The sequence below is a fragment of the Nicotiana tomentosiformis genome, chromosome 9 (genome assembly GCF_000390325.3).
Source record: "Nicotiana tomentosiformis chromosome 9, ASM39032v3, whole genome shotgun sequence".
In the NCBI taxonomy this organism is placed as follows: domain Eukaryota; kingdom Viridiplantae; phylum Streptophyta; class Magnoliopsida; order Solanales; family Solanaceae; genus Nicotiana; species Nicotiana tomentosiformis.
In genome coordinates, this window is record NC_090820.1 from 75,012,837 (window position 1) to 75,033,405 (window position 20,569).

The 20,569-nt window shown below is 38.1% G+C and overlaps 2 protein-coding genes across 2 annotated transcripts; one reads left to right on the forward strand and one right to left on the reverse strand.

Moving 5' to 3' along the window:
• The first annotated feature begins 7,897 nt into the window (after positions 1-7,897).
• Positions 7,898-8,760, forward strand: LOC104100447 (large ribosomal subunit protein bL12c-like). Its single transcript, XM_009607675.4, has one exon. It carries the CDS (start codon positions 8,052-8,054, stop codon positions 8,592-8,594), a length of 543 nt encoding a protein of 180 aa, XP_009605970.1. The 5' UTR covers positions 7,898-8,051; the 3' UTR covers positions 8,595-8,760.
• A 1,769-nt stretch (positions 8,761-10,529) lies between these two features.
• Positions 10,530-17,801, reverse strand: LOC104100449 (universal stress protein A-like protein). The gene is made up of 4 exons (XM_009607677.4): positions 17,501-17,801; positions 15,183-15,304; positions 14,883-15,001; positions 10,530-10,882 (listed from the first exon to the last, which is right to left on the reverse strand). Exons 1-4 carry the CDS (start codon positions 17,679-17,681, stop codon positions 10,774-10,776), a joined length of 531 nt encoding a protein of 176 aa, XP_009605972.1. The 5' UTR covers positions 17,682-17,801; the 3' UTR covers positions 10,530-10,773.
• Positions 17,802-20,569: the final 2,768 nt, after the last annotated feature.

Sequence of the window (20,569 nt, forward strand, 5' to 3'; positions counted from 1 at the left end):
AATGAATATGAGACTTGTTAATAATGATTTAAATGAGTTTAAAGTCATAATATGACTATATATGATGTTTGGATATAAAATATAAAGTTTGGGAAAATCGGATTTAAGTTGCAGAAAAGTTGACTAAGGATTTGCCTTGTAACGAAGTTTTTTGAGCAATACATTTCGTGTGTTATATGAGGTCTTCTTGAGACATATTATATGCCAAATTGAAGGTCTTGGAATGTAGTTTCCAACGCTCTTAATCGTTCGTTCATACGATATCCGGATAAAAAGATATAAGTGTCGGAAGAAGGGTCAATGCTAGAGTGCCAAGCTAGCACTTGTTTGACTTTTTAAAAGTGGCTATATATATCCCTTATGTCATATATTTCTTCATTTTTTCATAGACCACGATCAAAATAAGACCATAAACTTACCCCTAAGCTCTCTACAAGAGTTTCAAAGAAAATTAACATCCCGGGTACGAAATCAAGAAGCGATAACATTAGAACGATCCCTAAAAGTAAGTATCGCTCTATCGCCTCTCTTTTTCTTTGTAGTTTGAGTTTTGGAAGGTACTTCATAGTTAAGAAAACGTCTACTTTTTGTATTTAAGCTTTTAAATATCAAGGAAGGTTGATAAACTTATTTCCTAATAGTTAGAACTCACGGGACGGTGATCGAAGCCGTGAGTTCGATTTACTTAACTTTTAGTGGACTGTTTTGTAGTCCACTCGTGTTGGCCTATTGTGCTGCTGATTTATGGAGTTTGGAAGTATAAAGGGCGTTGAGAAACGCCACATGTGGTAGGGTAGTGGGCTGGTCGCTCGTCGTTGCAATTTCATGCTAATTGATAACTTGTTGATTGGGTGTGTTATTTTATATTTGGGTTTTTTGTTGTATTAAAAGCCCCTAATTGTAGTTAGGTTGTTTCTGAGTTGCTGGTTGTATTGTGTTGTTTTCTCGCCAATAGTAGGCTTGAGGGAGCAGTAAGATCAGGGGAAATGTTGCCCGTTTTATTTTAGAATCGAGTTATCATTTGAAATACGTGATATATTAGCGCCATCTAAGTTGTACATGTATTTCTTTGTTATAGGGTTGGCGCGCGTCATAAGGTTGTTGTTGAGTTGCATTGACGAATTCAGGTATGTTAAGGCCATCTCTTCTTTCCTTTTGGCATGATCCATATGATACAACGAAACGAGCAAACATGCAACTTTCACAAATGGCTCTATTCTTAGAAGTACTAGGGTTGCTTATGTTTTTGGATTCCCCATATGTCCTATTATTATATAGTCTGTTTATGGATCTCAGAAAATACGTAAGTTGATAATGTTTATCCGAAGGCATAATGATCTTATGACATTCCAAGAGATCTTATTGACTTACTCCATTATGCATTACATTCATTTATATATGTACATTGACTCATGACCATACGGTGTTATATACACATATATTATATGTATATGGTGTATGGGGAAAGGTTACGGCGTTATATACGCACCACTATCCGATCATCTGGTATACGTTGATGATTTCTCCCACAGAGGCCGAGATGATATGATGGGATGCCCTCAGAGGCTTGATGATATTATGTACGCATATACCTACGCATGATATGACATTTATACGCATATGCATGACATTATAAATGTTTCATGATTCACAGAGCTATTCAGACTTACAGGTTGAGTTCTTTACTCCATGTTTCTTTCATGTCTTTTATATATCGCTTTCATGCCTTACATACTCGGTACTTTATTTGTATTGACGTCCATTTTGCCTGGGGACGTTGCGTTTTATGCCTGCAGGTCCTGATAGACAGGTTGACAGTCCTCCTAGTAGGCTATCAGCTCAGGGGAAGGTGTTGGTGCACTCCACTTGCTCCGGAGTTGCCTATTTTGTTAGTATGCTTTGGACATGTATAGATTGGTATGGCGGGGTCCTGTCCCGGCCTTTATGACATTTATGTACTCTTAGAGTCTTGTAGACAGATGTCATGTATATAGATACTTGTATGGCCTTGACGGCCTATGTTTTGAGTGTACAAATGATCATGTCGGCCTTATAGGCACGTATGTCACATGTATAAGTTTCTATATCATGTTGGATTGTCCTATGTCTAGTATTCCCTTATGTTTTATTCTGGTTATCTCATAACGGACCTTCTGGCCCATTTACCCATGATGGTGTGATAAGAAAGATATGTTACGTTGGTACTCAGTTAAGTAAGGCACCGGGTGCTCGTCGCGGCCCACCAATTTGGGTGGTGACAAATTACTATGTTATACCCTACCCATAACACATGAATTAAACTCATTTTGTGTAGAAATTACTTACCTCAAAGTTCTAGGTGAAAATCCCTCATCAGAGAGCTCTAAATTCGACCAACAAGTGAGAGAAATGAAGAAAATGAGCTTAAGTACCGTGTTTAAAAATGCTACTGCCAAGTGATCCTTCTTCGCGATCACGGAAGAGTCCTCGTGATCGCGAAGGCAAACCGCCCAAGCCCAGAAAATTGGCTATCGCAAACGCGAAGGCTTGTATGGCATGCCCTACGCGAACGCGAAGACCACAGCGGCCACCCCTGCCCAGCCCACTCTACGCGAACGCGAAGGCCGCAGGTCCCAGACCTTCGTGAACACGGACTGGGTGTTGCAAACGTGAAGCACAAACTCCAGTCCCCCAATTTTTCTTATTCGCGAACGCAACCCCACCCACGCGATCGCAAAGAAGTAAACCAGAACCAGCAGTGACAGCATTTTGGACTTAGCTTCGGGCAGTCCGAAACTCACCCGAGCCACCCGGGACCCCGTCCAAATACATCAACAAGTCCATAAACATAATACGGACCTACTCGAACTCTCGAAACACATAAAACAATATCAAAACTAAGAATTGCACCCCAAAACCGAATTGAATCAAATTATGAACTTCAAGCTCTTCAACTTACTCTGAACGCGCCGAATCATACTTAGACTACTCGGAATGACACCAAATTTTGTGTGCAAGCCATAAATCACCATACAAAACTATTCTCAAGCTCGTAATCCCAAACGGACCTCGATAACACCAAAGTCTACTCCAAACTAAACTTAAAGAACTTGAAAACCTTCAATGCGCCAACTTTCAATATTAAGCGCTAAAATGCTCCTGGGTAATCCGAAACCCGATCCGAACACACGTCCAAGTTCAAAATCATCATATGAACCTATTGGGGCCGTCAAATCTAGGTTCCGAGGTCGTTTACTCAAAACGTTGACTCAAGTCAAACTTGACCATTATACGCCACTATTAAGGAACTAAGTGTTCCGATTTCAACTCGAACCCTTCCAAACCCAAGTCAACCATCCCTGCAAGTCATGAAACAATAAAGACACATACGGGGATTCTTAATTAGGAGAACGGGGATCTAAAAAGCAAAATGACCAGTCGGCTCATTACAACAAACCCTTCAAGTAGCGTTGACGATAGCTTTACCGCCTCAATTCGTTTGATAGAAAGAGTTAACCCCTCAGAATATTGGTTTGGAGATTGGATGATTCGCCCTCCTCTTTCTTATTTTTAGGGACATAGCGGAGCGTAGGAGTTACCTTCTTGCCGTGAGATACAATGTTCCCTCTATGAGATTTATTTGAGTTAGGGTGTACCTTCTCGGCAATAGCTTCGGTTTTGTCGACAACCACCTCAGCTCTTTTAGTCGTAGACTCATCATTCTTGCCATTCATGACATCATCAGCTTGTAGCTCCATCACAATGAGGTTCTTCAAGTAGAACTTTGCATCGGCGAAGTGTGACTCAGCCTTAATGAATGGCTTGTCATTAGCAACTATCTTCTTCTCAACCCCACCCTCATAGTACTTCAAACATTGATGGTAGGTAGATGGAACTACTTTATTCTCATGTATCCAAGGCCTTCCAAGCAAGACGTTATATGAAGTCATTGCATCGATCACATGCAGCCATGCACTTGATTGCATATCTTCAATGGTGATTCCCAACATGATCGCTCATATGGCTCTTTTCCCCTTGGTTGAATCCCTGAATCATCAAACGACTTTCCGAGAGTTCATTCATAGGAATGCCAAGTTATTTCATAGTACGAACTGGGAAGATGTTCATTAATGATCCGCCATCAACCAAAATTCGATTTACCCTTTCATCGCGCATATAGCCAACTAGGTATAATGGGAGGTTATGAGGAGTGTCACCTAGTAGAAGATCGTCATTCGTGAACGTCACTTTTTTCTCTCAAGCATTAACTTCTTGGGGAATGACTCGATGAGCTTTTTCGAATATGGTTCCAACGGTAGGTTATCACTCTTTTCTTCCCCTTTATCAGCATTGCAACAAGAGGCATCAATGCCATCATGGGAAATCTTTATGCGGAACCAACTTGGCAAGAACTCCTCCAAGGTCACTAGATGTCGTGGCTTTTGAGGATGGTGCACCTCCACTTTTGCTTTCTTCAAATGCTTAACTGGATTTTGTTTCCTTGGTCTTTTTACCATCATTTTCCTTGTTGGTTGTTCTATTGATTCTTTTCATGGGCTTCTTTTGTGACGCCTACGACGAGTCACCAACTTCCAACCTTCATCATCATCAGGCTGATCTACTTCGACTTTGTTATTCTCCAGTAATTCTTATTCTTTGATTTCTTTTAAACTACATAGCTCATCTAGACTGAATGAGCCAAAGGTGATAGAGACTTCGTTCGTACTTGCCTTCTCATCTTCAAGCACAATCTTCTTTTCACGAGCCAAGTCCACAACATTGTCCTTAAAGTCAAAGCACTCCTCAAGAGAATGGCTCACAAGTCGATGATATCTGTAGTAATTTGGGTCATCAATTTTCACAGCTTCATTTGGCCGCATCATCTCCGGAAGATCAATGAGCTATAACTTGAGAAGCTCTTCAAAAATTGCAGGCACATCAGAATCTAGAAATGGGTACTCCTTCTCTTGCATTTCTTTTAGAGTCAACTTTCCACTTGGCTTATCTTGTAAAGAAGTGGATTTCATACTCTGCTTCTTGCTAACCTTCGTTGAGAACTTCACATGTGATGTGTTGACATTCATAGCTTCTTTACTTTCTGAATTAGGTACAACTTGCTCCATTTCCTAACTTCTTTCTTGTTGTTCCCTTTGCGAGGCTCGTAGATGGGCAGCCTTTCATTTCCAGCGGAGGCCATGCTCAACTCCATGTCATGGCAACGAGTCGCAAGTTCTTGAAATGTGCTAGGCTTGATACCTTGCAAGATGTAGCGCAATCCCCAATGCATGCCTTGGATGCACATCTCTATGACAGAAGCTTCACTAAGCCTGCCTTTGCAGTTGAGGCTTGCATTCCTTCAACAATTGATAAAGTCGATAATTGGTTCACCCTTCCATTGACGAGTATTTGTAAGTTCCACAATGCTCATAGTGCGCCATGTGCTATAAAAACGATTGAGTAACTCTTGCTCTGGTTGATCCCAGTTATCAATAGATCCCGCCTCGAGGTTTGTATACCAATCAAAAGCATTTTCTTTTAACGAGCGGGCAAACTGCTTGACAAGGTAATCTCCATAAGTTCCAGTATTGTTGCATGTCTCAACGAAGTGTGCCACATGTTGCTTTGGATTGTCTTTACCATCAAACTGTTGGAACTTTGGAGGTTGATAGCCAGCAGGCATCTTCAACATATCGATCCTTGCAGTGTACGGCTTTGCGTATGTAAGGGAGGACTTGGAAGCAACTGCATACTTATTTTTTATAGTTCCTTCAATGAACTCCTTTAGTTGATCGATTGGAATCATCCCTTCGGATGAGACGAGGATAGCCTTATTGGGTGTTAGTTGTCTTGGAGGAGAATCACTCTCTGAAACTTTTGGGAGCTTGCCAGGTGCATGAGTGGATTCTTCTTCCATCAAGATTCTCACCCTATCTGTTAGCTTGTCAATTCTAGCATCTTGATTTTGTATGCATTTGGTCAAGCCAGCAATTGCTCCTATCAAGTTTGTCAGCTGCTCCTCCACAGATAAAGCGTTTGTCACCATTGCTTGCATGATTGTTGTAGATGATGGGGAGTAGCATGGATTGTCACACTTATTGATCTTTGATTGGCTCATGCTATGCAATGTAAGTAGGGAGGATCCATCACTTGAAGTATCATCATCTTCTTTCACAACAAAATTCTTGGATCCAGAGAGGTTAAGTAGAGCTAGAGTTTTCTTAATCTTTTCAGCAACATCTCTCCTCTTTCGTGTGCGTTTGTAGATGATCTTGCTCTTTTTGAGGATGAAGATCCGAAAATATGAGTTGATGCGGACGACACTTGGAGTGATTGTTGTCCTAAAGAGCTTGCTTTGCTCCTTGTAACTGGTCCAAAGCTTCCAAAGGTAACATCGAGGATGCTTTCAACATCATCGTAGAACCTGCAATTAGCAGCCTTGGTGGAGGTTAATCGGGAATTGGTTTTCTTTGAAGCCAATTCGATGTTCTTGAACCTTGGTGATTGAAAAGTTGAGATGAGAGGTAGAGATGGCCACAATGGGCGTGTCAGAATTCGTAGACAATAAATTTGCGTTAAGAAAATAATCGAGACCGAAAATATTACAACAATCGTAGTATTTGATTTCAAATAAAATGAGTGTATAATATCTAAGAATCCTCTGATTCTTCTTTCCAACAACAACCCAGTATAATCTCACTAGTAGGGTCTGGGGAGGGTAGTTTGTACGCAGACCTTACCCCTACCCTGGGATAGAGAGGTTGTTTCTGATAGACCATCAGCTTCCTCCCTCCAAGAACTCTCTACTTTGCTCTTGGGGTGACTCGAACTCACAACCTCTTGATTGGAAGTGGAGGGTGCTCACCACTAGAGCAACCCACTCTTGTCACCAGATTCTTTTTCCCAATAGTAAATAAATTCAAGGCCTTTGAGCTTGATCTTGAATCTATATTTGTTGCCGCGAATGATGATCTTGAATTCAACTAACACGAACTTTGATTTGAATTTGTACTCCTTGAACCTTGATTTGTTCTTCATTCTTGAGCTTGAACTTGAACTTGATTGCTTAAGCTTTGAAACTTGTAGAGAAATTTTCTGTGTTTGATCGGCGAGCTCTCTCTTGCTTCTTGTTATAACTTTTAGTGTCTTTTCTTAAGTTTGAAGACACTCATTTATAGTTGTAGAAAAGAAGAGTTGTGATGAGAACAAACTCTTTCCGACCAATCAAATTAAAGCGCGACGAGGCCGCATTTGATTGGCTAGAACATGTCAGTTGCAAATGTGGCGCAATTTCATTGGAATTTGACTTGGCACGCCTTATCATTTTGACATGGGGCATAATCTTATTGGCTCTTCCGTTTGACTTGGCGTGCCACATCACTTGACACGTGGCACCCAACTGGGCCTCTAGAAAAATGATATATTGGGGTTAATGAAGTGGGCTCATCATTCTAGCTAATAGATTTAAATTTATTTATTAAACCACACATATTTAACTTATATGTTAATCCAATTATATTAGCCCAATAAATTTATTTAGACTAATATATCTTGAATTCCAAATATAGTCCAAATTTAGTTTATGAATTCTAAATTCAATAAATTTTAAATGTCTGCACTCGGAAATCACTCACCCAACCAATTTAACCAACCCTTGCGGGCATTATTGTTAATCTTATTACTAAAAAGCTTCATCAAAATACTTCTAATTTACTACTACTATTATTATTATTATTATTATTAATTTATATATTTTTTCTCTAAAAACTTTATTTTGAACTCACCAACTAAAGCATTTTTTGAAAAATTATATTTCATAAAAAATGATATCCATCGTATTAAAAACACCCAAATTTGCAAACAAGAGACTGTATTGACAGAACTTAATAAATTAAAAAGAATAAAAATAAGTTTTCATATTTCACCAGCTTTTCTTATTTTTCTTCAAGGATCATTTTCTTGAATAAATAGGTAGACAAAAATAAAGCACAATTGTAACTGTACTACCTTATCAACTGAAAGTTGCCTTCCCTTATCTTGCTCTCTTCTCCTCCTCCATTCCCTTGCAAATTGCAATGGCGTCGACGTTATCCACCATTACCCTCTCTGCGCCGTCACACCCTACCCCCAATTCTCCACACGCCTCAATCTCCTTCCCCAAACAAATGCTAAAATTCCCAATTCCTTCACCCAAACTCCACCACCACCGTCCACTCGCCGCCGTTGAAGCACCGGAGAAGGTAGTCGGACTCGGAGATGAAATCTCCAATTTAACACTAGCTGACGCACAGAAACTCGTCGAGTACCTTCAAGACAAGCTCGGTGTTACCGCCGCATCCTTCGCTCCTGCCGCCGTCTCCGCCGCACCCGCCGCCGCAGAAGCTCCGGTGGTTGTTGAGGAGAAGACGGAATTTGACGTTATCATTCAGGAAGTGCCGAGTAATGCGAGAATCGCGGCGATTAAAGCTGTTAGGGCTTTAACTAATTTGGCTTTAAAAGAAGCTAAGGAGTTGATTGAAGGCTTGCCGAAGAAGTTTAAGGAAGGAATTTCTAAGGATGAAGCTGAGGAAGCTAAGAAACAGCTTGAAGAAGCTGGTGCAAAAGTGTCTATTGCCTAGAAATTTGGGAAGTTGAATGTACTTTTGGTAAATTTGGATTACTTTTATTTAGCTATTTTTTCTTCTTTTTTTCTTTTTCAGAAATATATTGTAATGTTATGTATTACAGACTTCACTTGTTAGATATAGTTGTTCACCAAGTTTTGAACTTAAGAATTTATCACCATCTCAATTTGTTTGCATATGTTTTTGCAACTTTGCGAGAATTCGAGAAGAGAGCATTAATTCGTAGTAAATGCTCCTCGGTATACTCTACTTTTGTCTCAACAAAAATAATACGTTATATATTTGAAAATAATTTTAATTTTAATTTTCTTTTTATCCTTTTTTTTAAACTCCACAAAGAGAGCAATAGCTAAATTTGAAAGACAAATGGTGTCTCTTTTGGTGATTTATTGCATGTTTTGCCGACTTCTAAAATCAACTTATTTTGAAGAGTATTTTTTTTACAAGTAATTTTCAAAAAAATACTTTAGATTTAGGTGAGAAGCAATTTGTGTTTAACTAATCAATTTAAAAAATATTTTTTAGCATCAATTAGCGTTTGATCAATCTTTTAAAAAGTACTTCTAATATGTGTATTTTTTTCAAAAGTGTTTTTCAAAAAAAGAAAAGTATTTTTAGGAAACATCTACTTTTTCAGCTTCTCAAAAAACAATTTTATTTTGAAGTACTTTTTTTCTTTTTAAAAGTTTGGTCAAACACCTTAAATTCAAGAAAAAATACTTTTAGCCTTCAAAAAAATTGTCCAAACAAACTATATGTTTGAACTACTTTCAACCTCGTGGTCAGAAGATGAATCAACAAGACATAAGCTGTGGAGATAATTACGTGCACTCTCTTGCACTGGAACTATATATATGTATGCAGAAAAGTTAAAACATCAGTGTGTATTAACAAGTTCAAACACTACTTGCCTCGGCTCATGGATGGAAGATCTAGTATATAGTTTGAGTTCATTTTGACTGAAGTTGAAAAAATGAGTATTAGAGTTGAGGTTACTAAAGCACATTTGAAATTATTCGTGTTTAGACATGAATTTTATTTAGTAAAAAGAAAAAAATAATTGTGTGAATGAACCATTATCACTTGAAATACTCTTCATATATGTTTTTCAACTTCAACTTCTCTATTTCAAGTTAAAACTTATAATTAACAAAATTATAAAACAAACATTAATTTCATAATTTGTAATTATATATTTGAGAAATATGCACACACTCAGAAGAATGTTGGATGTTTCTCCTGCAAACTAGTAGTAGCACTAAATTTCCAATATGTCTGATCAGACGTTTTACTCTTGTCCGACTGACTTACTTTCTCATGTTCAATTATTTAGGGAACCAAGCTGTGGAGGGGGGCTTCGAATTCCCCGTAATTCTGGGAATTGTGAAAAGCTATACACAATGAGAGGCTATTGTTATTTATTGAACTGCGTAACAGTCTCCTTGCTGGCTGACTCTACCATTCTAGCTGTTTTTTTTTTTTTAATTTGTATATAAATAATAGATTGATTATACATATAACAATATTAGAGATTGTCCATTACAATAGGGACCTTTGTTAAATACCTTTTTACACTCTTCGATCCTCATTTGAAACCAAACAAAAAAAATACTTAAAATCTTACTTTTTCTCCCCAAAGTACATGGTTAAGCAAACCATACGTACAGATAAAGAGGAACCATGGAGCAACGGTAAAGTTATCTCAGTATGATGTATAGGTCACAGGTTCGAGCCAAGCAGCCACTAATACTTACATTAGGGTAGGTTGTCTATATCACATCCTTAGGGTACAGCCTTTTCCCGGACCCAGCGTGAATGCGAGATGCTTTATGCACCGGGCGGCCCTTTAAACCATATGTACGGATATATAGGCAACACACATTCATCATAAGATGCATGTACAAAAAAGACTGACGCCGAGCGAAAATCTTCTACAAAACCAACATATTACTAAAGAGCACACGCATGCCCAGAAGTACTCAAAGCTCAGACACATGTGCACGGGACATTGTTACTACACATGCAAACAACAATCATGTGCAAACACGAAACCCACAACACAGCAGATACAGCTATATAACCAGAATGAAAATCTGCAAAATCTATCTACAACACAAGTCGACATCTAATTTGCATCAATGAATATTAAGCACTAACAAATACACCAAATGAATTAGTCATCTATAGGGTCCTGAGGAGTCTCAGCTGCACTGCGCTTAATTGTGACAACAGGACATTCGGCATGCTTAACACAGAACTCACTCACAGTTCCCACGAAAACCCTGCAACAGAAAAATCACCTCTTTAATGAAGCAGTGTCCCAAAGTACAGGTTGTTTGATTAGTCACGATCACGAGGGACCCATTATTTAGTGAGAAGCAAGTGCAAAATGACTGCTAGATCTCATATCACTCACAAGGACCCCAAGTAATAGCAGCCTCGGAAGTAGATAAAATGTTTAGATCTTTACAAGGTGGGCCCTGCTATGGAACATCCAGAAAACAGAATAAAGCTTTTCGTGAATGAACAAGTTTGGACCAATATTGAGGCACAGGGAGAAGCATTCTTCTACTGTTCAGACACAAGTTCCTGTGCATTCTGGTAACTAGAGTTTTGCCGTTCTGGTAACTAGAGTTTTGCCCTTCTGGTAACTAGAGGTTTCTCCTGGACTGAGAGAAAGCTACTGAAAGTGAGGACCTTGCTCGAGCCTTTCTGGCTACAAGATTCATGATCGCTGTTGAATTCTATATTTTAGTGATTGTCAAGGCTCTTAAGACAACTAGGTACACAGTAGTTCAATTAGATTCTAGCAATCAACCATGTCGGGGAAGAATTGGAGGGATCAGATGCATGGAAATACTTTCCATTTACTATTAATAAAAAGGCGGTAGGGGCAACAAGGCCATATGGCTGTGGAGGCAGAATAGAGACCACGGTAAGGCTAATGCCAAGCGGAAAATTCAAAGATGAATAGTGCACTTTATTGGATATCACTGCGACCAAATAGGTTTGCTTCTAATTACGATCATAACTCATAAGTAATGTTGAATTAGGATCATAACTCATAAGTAATGTTTTCTTAACAACATGCATTCACATAATCCATAAGATAATGTTCTCTAATAATATAATAATCATATTGTACATAAAACCCTCAATAGGCATAAGAAAAATATACAAGTCTAATTCAATTGGCAGCCTATATCATGCCAATAGAGATTTGCGTTCTTCCAAGGATATCCAGTCATTGTTCGGCATAAGTTTGCATATTGACAAATAATATATAAACGTATAGGACCATACTTTGTTCCAAATTCATTTGCCATGTCTTGTTATAGAATAGATGACATCATTAAAAGGCAACTAATAATGATTCTCCCACTGCTCAACAAGGCACCATGTCTTCAAAATAATATTGTTTAGACTTTTTACTAATATTAGAAGTCAGTGCCTCTGAAAATGTATTCAACTTAGGTGCATCGAAAGTTTGGCTAATTTTGTTCAAATTGTCTATATTCCAATTTTCAAAGAGGCGGCATACCTAAAAACCATTTCATCTAGCTCATTGACAATTAATGAGGTAGATGAAATGATTCCTGTGAATGCTACCTCTTTGGAAAATGCTGAGGAATATGGGTCATTTGCCAACTCCTGAAACACCTAACTTGAGTGCCTATCCAGAGGCACCGACTACTAATAGGAGTAAAAAGCCTAAACAAGATCATCTTAAAGATATGACTGCCATGTTGAGAGGTTGGATCATTTAGCCAATGTGAATAATCATCTTTCAACTATGTCACCCATTCTAGAGTGAGATATGACAAATAGTAAAGGAGATCGATTTGAAACTAAGTATTGTCCCAAAATCTTATACATTATTTGTCAACATACAGTCTTGTGCAAAACATTAATTGGCGTCTATGGAAGAACACAAATCTCTTTTATTGACCATGTATCATGTATCTTATACTTATTGAGAATTTTATGAATAATATGAATGTTACTTCATTAGAAAATATAATTATTATGCATTTTATGTTATGGATTATATGAATGCATGTTGTTAAGAAACATTATTTATGATCCAAAATATAAAAGATGTGTAATAATTGTTGTTAATACCATTAAATTGTTTTTACACCCAAGGGTGTGTCTAGTGGTCGATGAAATGGTTTGAGAACCATGAGGTCTCTCAGGTTCAGGTTCAAATCCCAGAGAGGCAAAAATAATATGTGATCTCTTACATCCATCCACGCATTGGTGGACAGAGTCGCACGATACAAGTGTTGGTAGGAGGTAGCAGGTACACCGTGGATTAGTCGAAGTGCGTGTAAGCTGGCCTGGACACCACAATCATTAAAAACTATATCATTAACTTATTTTTTATTAATTTCATTAGTAGTGCATGAATTTAATAATTTAATATGTTTACAAGGCATAAATTATGATAATTGAGGAAAAAGAGTTGTCTTAAATTATTTTTATGAATAATTGTTTGATAAATGTAATATTTACATCAAGACAAAATACATAAGTTTCCCCCTAGACTTGTCCAGTAACTCGATTGACCACTTAAACTTTACGAGCATTCATGTACCCCATTATTCTTATTTAGAGTGAAATTAATACTTCATTATGCATACACAATCAGTTGCATGGTGGGAGGTGATTTATACTCTCCCTATAATTTCGCCACATCATCGATATGGCATCATTTAGTTTTATTTTTTGCACTCCTAAATTTTTACTATTTTCACTCCTACTTCACTCTTTTTCTGTACGTTTTAATACAAAATTTCTTTCCCGGGCAATTCTCCAAAACAATTCGATGGAGCCAAAAAGTTTTGACAGTGAAGTAAAAAGCATTATCATATGGGCAGGTATTTGAAACAACAGAATCCTGCCATATTTGATAAGGATGAATATATGAGAGATGATAATGACATTATTTTCCTGTCATTTTAGAGAAGGGAAGGGCTATGGTGCCGGAGACAGGAGTATTTATGAAACATAAAATAAAATTTTGTATTTTGGTCGGGTTCTCAAGCTTGAGATGAGATGAAAAGGCAATTTTTTGTGGGATTGGAAAGGAGAAACTCCTTTTGGGACTACAACGCCCTTTTCCTTTTAGATCCTCAATCTTTCTGGCCAACTCTGCTCATGGATTTTGAATGAAAGTTGTATTCTTTTGGAATCAAATCTTGAGTGATTGGGAAAAACCAAAATTAATTGTCTTTGGAATCTGGGTATTAGATAAAGAGACCATGCTAATGGAAATTGTGGGTATTAGATAAAGAGACATTGAAAAGGTGGGTTTAAGAGTGTTTGTTATGATGTTATAGAGAGGAATTAAAGAGTGGTGAAGCAAAAAAGGTATAAAGAAAATTGTATCTACGATGAGAAAAAAAAGAATGTTTTTTTTTGGTGTGTGTGTGTGGGGGGGTTGAAGAATGAAGAAGAAAGGGATGAGGGGGTAAGAAAGAAGAAAGAAGAGGGGCCCCATCTTTTTTATTTATTTTTTTGTTATTTACGCGCTTATAATTTTTTATCTTTATTTTTTTGCCACATCAGCTATTAGGGTGAAAATAATTCACTCCAAACGCTTTTTGGGGGTACATGAACGCCCGTAAAGTTCTAGTGTTCAACCGAGTTATCGGGACAAGTTTAGGGTGGAAACTTATGTATTTTTCCTTACAACAATTAAGGGCATTTTAGTAGATTTATCGGTTATTATACGATATGTACAATTAAACCGAAACAATAAAAGTGTTATTAAACCACACCAAACGATACGATCTATCTAAACGTTGTATCCACAAAACAATACCGTACAATACAATGTTGTACAAAACTATACAATACGAAAGAATAAGTAACAACCATCCAAACAGGGTGGTAAGGGTTTCTAACCATGTGCAGAGAGTTCAGTGGTTGGAATCATCACTTAATGAGATGGGTTTGCTACTGCAATATACCCTAAACGATGATTTAGTGAGAATGCTACTTGCAGAAATTTTCTATTCGAAGACATGAAATGAACAGTAGATCGTTTCGGTGATGAAAGTTTTGAAATGGTTATTAACTCAGTTGCTATGTGGAAGAATATAAAGAACACGAGATATTTGGGCCATTAGATACTTTATGATGTTTCCAGAAGCCTGTTCTTGCTGGACGCTGGGTGGAGGGGGCACACACTCAACAAGTTGAAGAGACATCCCCATAGAAACTTGAAAATAAAAATAAAAATAAAAAAGACCAAACTGCTACTACAATTAAGCATACCTCTGAAAGGGACCAAGACCACGGCAGCCAACCACAAGAAGATCTGGTTGTACACGTTTGACTTCATGGCAGACGACTTCCTTTGGGTCACCTTGCTTTATCCATGCTTCACAAGGAACCTACAAAAATGGCACATGGTAAGTTTCAAAGTTTTTGTACTATAGAGATTCTGAAAGCACCAAAATTTAATAGTATCCCTCAAGCAGTAAAGTTCAAATACTAGTTAGTAACTTAGCATTAGCTTAGTAATTTAGCATTAGCTTAAAGTTTCATGCCAAGATTCGAAGGAAATCCAGGTACCCCAATTTCATGACATCGGTTAACAAAGTACTCCAGCAGATGGAGCCCTCTAATCTTGTCCCTGTGTTTCAGGACCTTGAAATCCTCGGGTGATGCAAATATGCTATCCATGTCTTCAAAACCTAGTAATCAAATGACCAACAAGACACATATAAGCTACTGAATAAACCAAATATGGCAGATTGCATGATGGAGAAATAGTATGCTGGGTCTACAAGATTGGCAATAAAACATTGAAAGCATAATGAAGTTTACACACTGATGCCCGATGGTACTCGGATTTTGTTAGATGCATCACGCATGTAAGGATGGTCAACCTACAGAAAACATGGCTAAGGCAAATGGTTCAGAACCAGCAAAAACAACAGACCTCTGCATTTCCCAATTAAATACAAAGCACGGGAATGATTTTCCAATGCAACTTGAAATTTCCACATATTTTGATTGTAGCCATAAAACCAATAGAAATAGAAGCATGAAATGTAAAAGAAAAAAGAAATACACAAATTTGACCTGTGCTGACATTACTCATTTTGTTCCTATTAAGGAAAAGAGTAAGCTGTCTTTTCTCTTCCAGAATAGCCTTCTAAGTTCTAACCCTTTCCCCCACCCCAATCCTATGAACAAGAACAAATAGTAGCTTCAAAGATATGACTCTTTGGCCTTAAGACTAGATTCTGCAATTTCGCTCTTTTAAGTGACAAGAAAGTGAACCACTCCAAACGGAAAGAGAAAGTGAATCTTACTTCTCTTTCACCTCAAGAGAAGCTACCCAAATAAGAAAATGATCACACGCGCCATAATAACGACGGGTTACCTTGGGAGCTACTGATTCACATTGATCGTTCTATTTTATGGCTTATATCACAAAGGCAACCCTCCGCCCCGATTAAGCACAAATCCTGGAATAAACTTGTGCAATAAAATGTCCCTACAATTCGTACGACGAGTTCGAATCCCTAGCCTGGTTGACCCTTCCTATCCCCCTCTTAAGAATGTAAAAGAAAAAGAAGAAATTTTGAAACAACATGGCTAGGTCAATGTTGCACTCTCTGGTTAATTTAGAAGTCATGCTGAAAAACTTGAAAAATTGTAAAACTGGGAATTGTGATATCTAGGTCAGATACCAGAATTAAAGCCTTTAGCACCCAAAATAAATTTACACGTCCGTTCGATACACAACAACAAATTGCTACTCCTACTACTAGTACGTCTCACATCAAATTAGTTGCAACATTTCGCTTAACAAATTAATTGCAATATTTCGCTTTACAAATTAGTTGTGAATTTTCAATATTTCGCTCAAGTCAAAAACAGAATTAAAGTCTTTAGCAACCAAATAAAATTACACAAAAATCAGTTCAATATACTAAAACAACAACAACTACTACTATCACTGCTACTACATCTCCACATCAAATTAGTTGCAAAATTTCGCTTTACAAATCAGTTCAAAAAATTTCAACACGAGGTCATAATTTGACGCATGAGAAATGATAACATTTGTGCAAAAATCAGAACGATACACAACAACTATACTACTACTAATACTACTAGTACTACATCTCAACATCAGATTAGATGCAATATTTTGCTTAGGTCAAATATCAGAACTAGAGCGTTTAGCAACTAAATAAAATTACACACAGATCAGTTCGATACACAACAACAACAACAACAACAACAACAATAACTACTACTACTACAATAGAATGACACACAAATCAGCTAAAAATACACAAGAACAACTACAGCTACTACTACTACATCTCAACATCAAATTAGTTGTAATATTTCGCTCTACAAATTAGTTGCAATATTTCGCTGAGGTCAAATATCAGAACTAAAGCATTTAGCAACCAAATAAAATTTGTGATACACAACAGCAACTAATACTACTACTACTACTACCACCACCACCATCACTACTACTAAACTTCAGATTAGTTGCAATATTTCGCTTAGGTCAAAAAATCAGTTAGATACACAACAACAACAACAACAACAACAACAACTACTACTACTACTACTACTACACCAAATTAGTTGTAATATTTCGCTCTACAAATTAGTTAGTACAATATATTTCGCTTAGGTCAAATATCAGAACTAAAGTATTTAACAACCAAATAAAATTACACAGTAATCAGTTGGATACAATACACACAGATTAGTTTGATACACAACAAATAACAACTACTACAACAACAATAAAATCAGGCGCAAATCAGTTGAACAATTTCAACAAGAGATCACAAATTGACACGTGGAAAATGATACGATTTGTGCAATATTTATAGAGAGAGAAAGAAAATAACCGTCTTCATCGGGAACTTGAACATGGAGAAAGAGGAGTTTGAAGCCAGGAGTGTTGTTACGAACGATCTTCTTAAGAGTCCACTCGAATGCGCCTTTACTGCTAATGGAAGCATGTGGATAACCTTTGATCGTTGACTCGTTCACTCCTACCATTATCCGGGTGATTGCCTCGCCTTCCATTTCTCGAGAAATCGATTTTAGGGGTTTTTGTTTGCCGATTGATTGATTCAGGAGTGTTTTCTTTCGCTGCTCCACCTATTTTATCGTGTCCTGTATATATTTCGTTACAACAACACATGGCATTATTTGCACCGTCTGGCCCTATTTAAAGTTGGCAGAATGAGCTTTTGTTTTTGCATACAAATTTAATTCACTAAACTAAAATACTGTTCATGAGAATCTTAATTTAGTAATAGAATTTCTTTTATGGCGGTGGTGTCCAAATAATTTCATACCTCCCATTAGGGCGGCAAACGTGTGGGTCGAGTCAGATATGTACGGATCGAAAACGGATAATGTAATAAATGGATAAATTATCCGACTTGATTCATATTTAATACGGATAAAAAATGGGTTAACCAGCGAATAATATGGATATCCATATATCTATGACTTCTTGAATATGATCACTTTTGGGAGAATTTCTAGTCTACCAAACTTGAGGAACCCTCAATTTGAGGCTTTACAATTGTAGAAGTTAAACTCATTAGTTATCCATTTGTTATCCATTTTCTAAGTGGATAATAGGATTCTTAACCATATTTGACCCGTTTTTAAGAAGCTCATTTCTTAATGGATAATATGGGTGGATAACTGTTTTCTTTTAACCATTTTGCCACCACTACCTCCCATCAAGCACAGTGACGGGTAATTTAACCATCAAGTCTTGGGTTATTACTGAGATTTAAACATGAGACCTCATTATTCTTCCTCACTTCATTGACCACTAGATTACGGTTTGGGATCCGGTCCACTGATTTTTGCTCTAGTAATCTTCGGTGGTTATTTGAGATTGTGCCAACTCAACAGACTAACATAGGCTGTAATTAATATTTATAGTGTAAGCCCCCGTACAAATTTTAACCAAAAATTCGGGGTTTCGTGGTGACAAGATAAATTCGTGCGTTATTAAAGTAGAAATTCGGACTTTTTGGACTGAACAGTACCTTACGGTCTTAGAGAAAAATATTTCGCAGAAGAAAGCATTTGTGCGGCCCATTATGCGGCCGCGTAATCACTCTGCGGACCGCATAATGGCCGCAGAGTGAAGTAGAAAGTTTGGCAAATTTGAGGTCAGTTTTGCGGTCGATTATGTGACCGCATAATCGATATGCGGACCTCATATCAGTCACATAATCCCTCTTGGGTTTTTGCGGAGGGAGTTCTGCGGTGCATTATGCGACCGCAGAACAAGTATGCGGACCGCATACTGGTCGCATACCTGGACCGAAAGTTCATGCCCCCGAGGGCTATTTCTGCGGTCACTTTGCGGACCGCATAACTATTATGCGGTCCTATATGCGACCGCAGACCTGTGTCAGGGCACCCATTTTCTTAATTTAAAACCCGACCCCCATTCCGTTAAAAAACCATTTAGTCTATTTTGAAGCTCATTTATGATATTTCTAGAGTGAGAGAGAGGGTTCTAGAGGGAAGGCTTAATTTTTCATCAAATTGATCTTCAACCATCACTCAAATCCTTGGAAATATTCAAGTAGAGCACCAAAATTCTTCACCCTAAAAGGTAAGGCTTCATCACCCCAGCTCTTAATTTCAAACATAGCTATAAGGGGGTACTAGGGTGATACTTCATGGGTATGAGGGTGGTTTATCTCTCATGTAGGTGTGATAAAAAGTATGGGGAAGAAAAGTGAGCTAGAACCATGAACGATTTCCTAATTCTGGGTTCAATTTGTATATTACTAAAATAGATTGAGCTTGCTAAGGGTTCCGGATAATTGTAGAGTCTAAAGAAGCGCAATTGAGGTATGTATGGCTAACTCTCTTCTTCCTACAATCGAACTCCTGGTGTCCGAATAATTGGTGTAAGTTCCGACTTGATCATACTTAAATTGTTTGCCTTAGTGTGTTCGGTTGGAAGATTCATGTTCCCTAATTGTTTTAGATATTTACCATGGCATCATGCTACTTGAGAACGTTATTATGCTTTTCCAAGTTCCTTCCCTTATATGTGTAATGCCTTATGTGATGATACTTGTCGACATGAATGACGATGTTATTTGAACGGATAAAAGGGGAAAGACTCGAATTGTTATATCTGATCTCTCCCTATTTAGAAGATGCTAACGCGTCCTCTTTTCGGATCATGAATGAGTCGGGTAGGGAAGGTCTAATAGGCTTGCTCGACCGGGTTCACTCGGTTGAGCGTCGGTCGCGCTCCCCGAGGTTAGGGCGTGACAAACTTGGTATCAGAGCCTAAGGTTTTAGAGTGTCCTAGGATGTCTCGGAGCCGTGTCTAGTAGAGCCCTTCTTATCGGTGTGTTATTGACCACATCTATAATTAGGGGGCTACTTGGACATTTAAGAATGATACTCTTCATTGTTGTTCTATATCGTGCGATAGAGCGGAAAATGAGGTTGTTTTCCCCTAACTCGTTCATTGTTCTAACTTTCAGTAAATGGCACCTAAGAAGAGAGCGAGAATTGGCCAAGAAGCCAATGCCACCCCAGGAGTGGCTGTTGATCCGTTACTTGATAATGCGGGTGAGGATAATCCCCCTACTATCACATTGCCTGACTCGTCTACTCCAGAACAGACTACCCCAGTTCCTACGCCCGCGAAGGGTGAAACAATCCCTCCAGTCGATATACCTGTTCCACCTCCATCCCCAGCTCCAGGTCCCGGTATTTCTGATGGGGATCTTAGGGGAGCTATTCAGATGTTGACTCAGTTAGTAGCTTCTCAAGCTTAGAGGTCAAATGTTGCACACACCTTTTTTAGCTCGCAAGGGGATTCTTCTGGTTCCAGGATAAATAGGTTCCTTCAGTAGACCCTCCAGTATTCACAGGTACTGATCCCGAGGCAGACCCTCAAGATTTCATTGATG

Excerpts from the sequence above, each read along its gene's own strand:
- LOC104100449 (XM_009607677.4), bottom strand. The coding sequence starts at position 17,681 with ATGGAAGGCGAGGCAATCACCCGGATAATGGTAGGAGTGAACGAGTCA. Across the intron at positions 15,305-17,500 it reads TCAAGTTCCCGATGAAGACG|GTTTTGAAGACATGGATAGC; the intron begins GTTATTTTCTTT and ends TTTGATTACTAG. Across the intron at positions 15,002-15,182 it reads ACCGATGTCATGAAATTGGG|GTTCCTTGTGAAGCATGGAT; the intron begins GTACCTGGATTT and ends CCATTTTTGTAG.
- LOC104100447 (XM_009607675.4), top strand. The coding sequence starts at position 8,052 with ATGGCGTCGACGTTATCCACCATTACCCTCTCTGCGCCGTCACACCCT.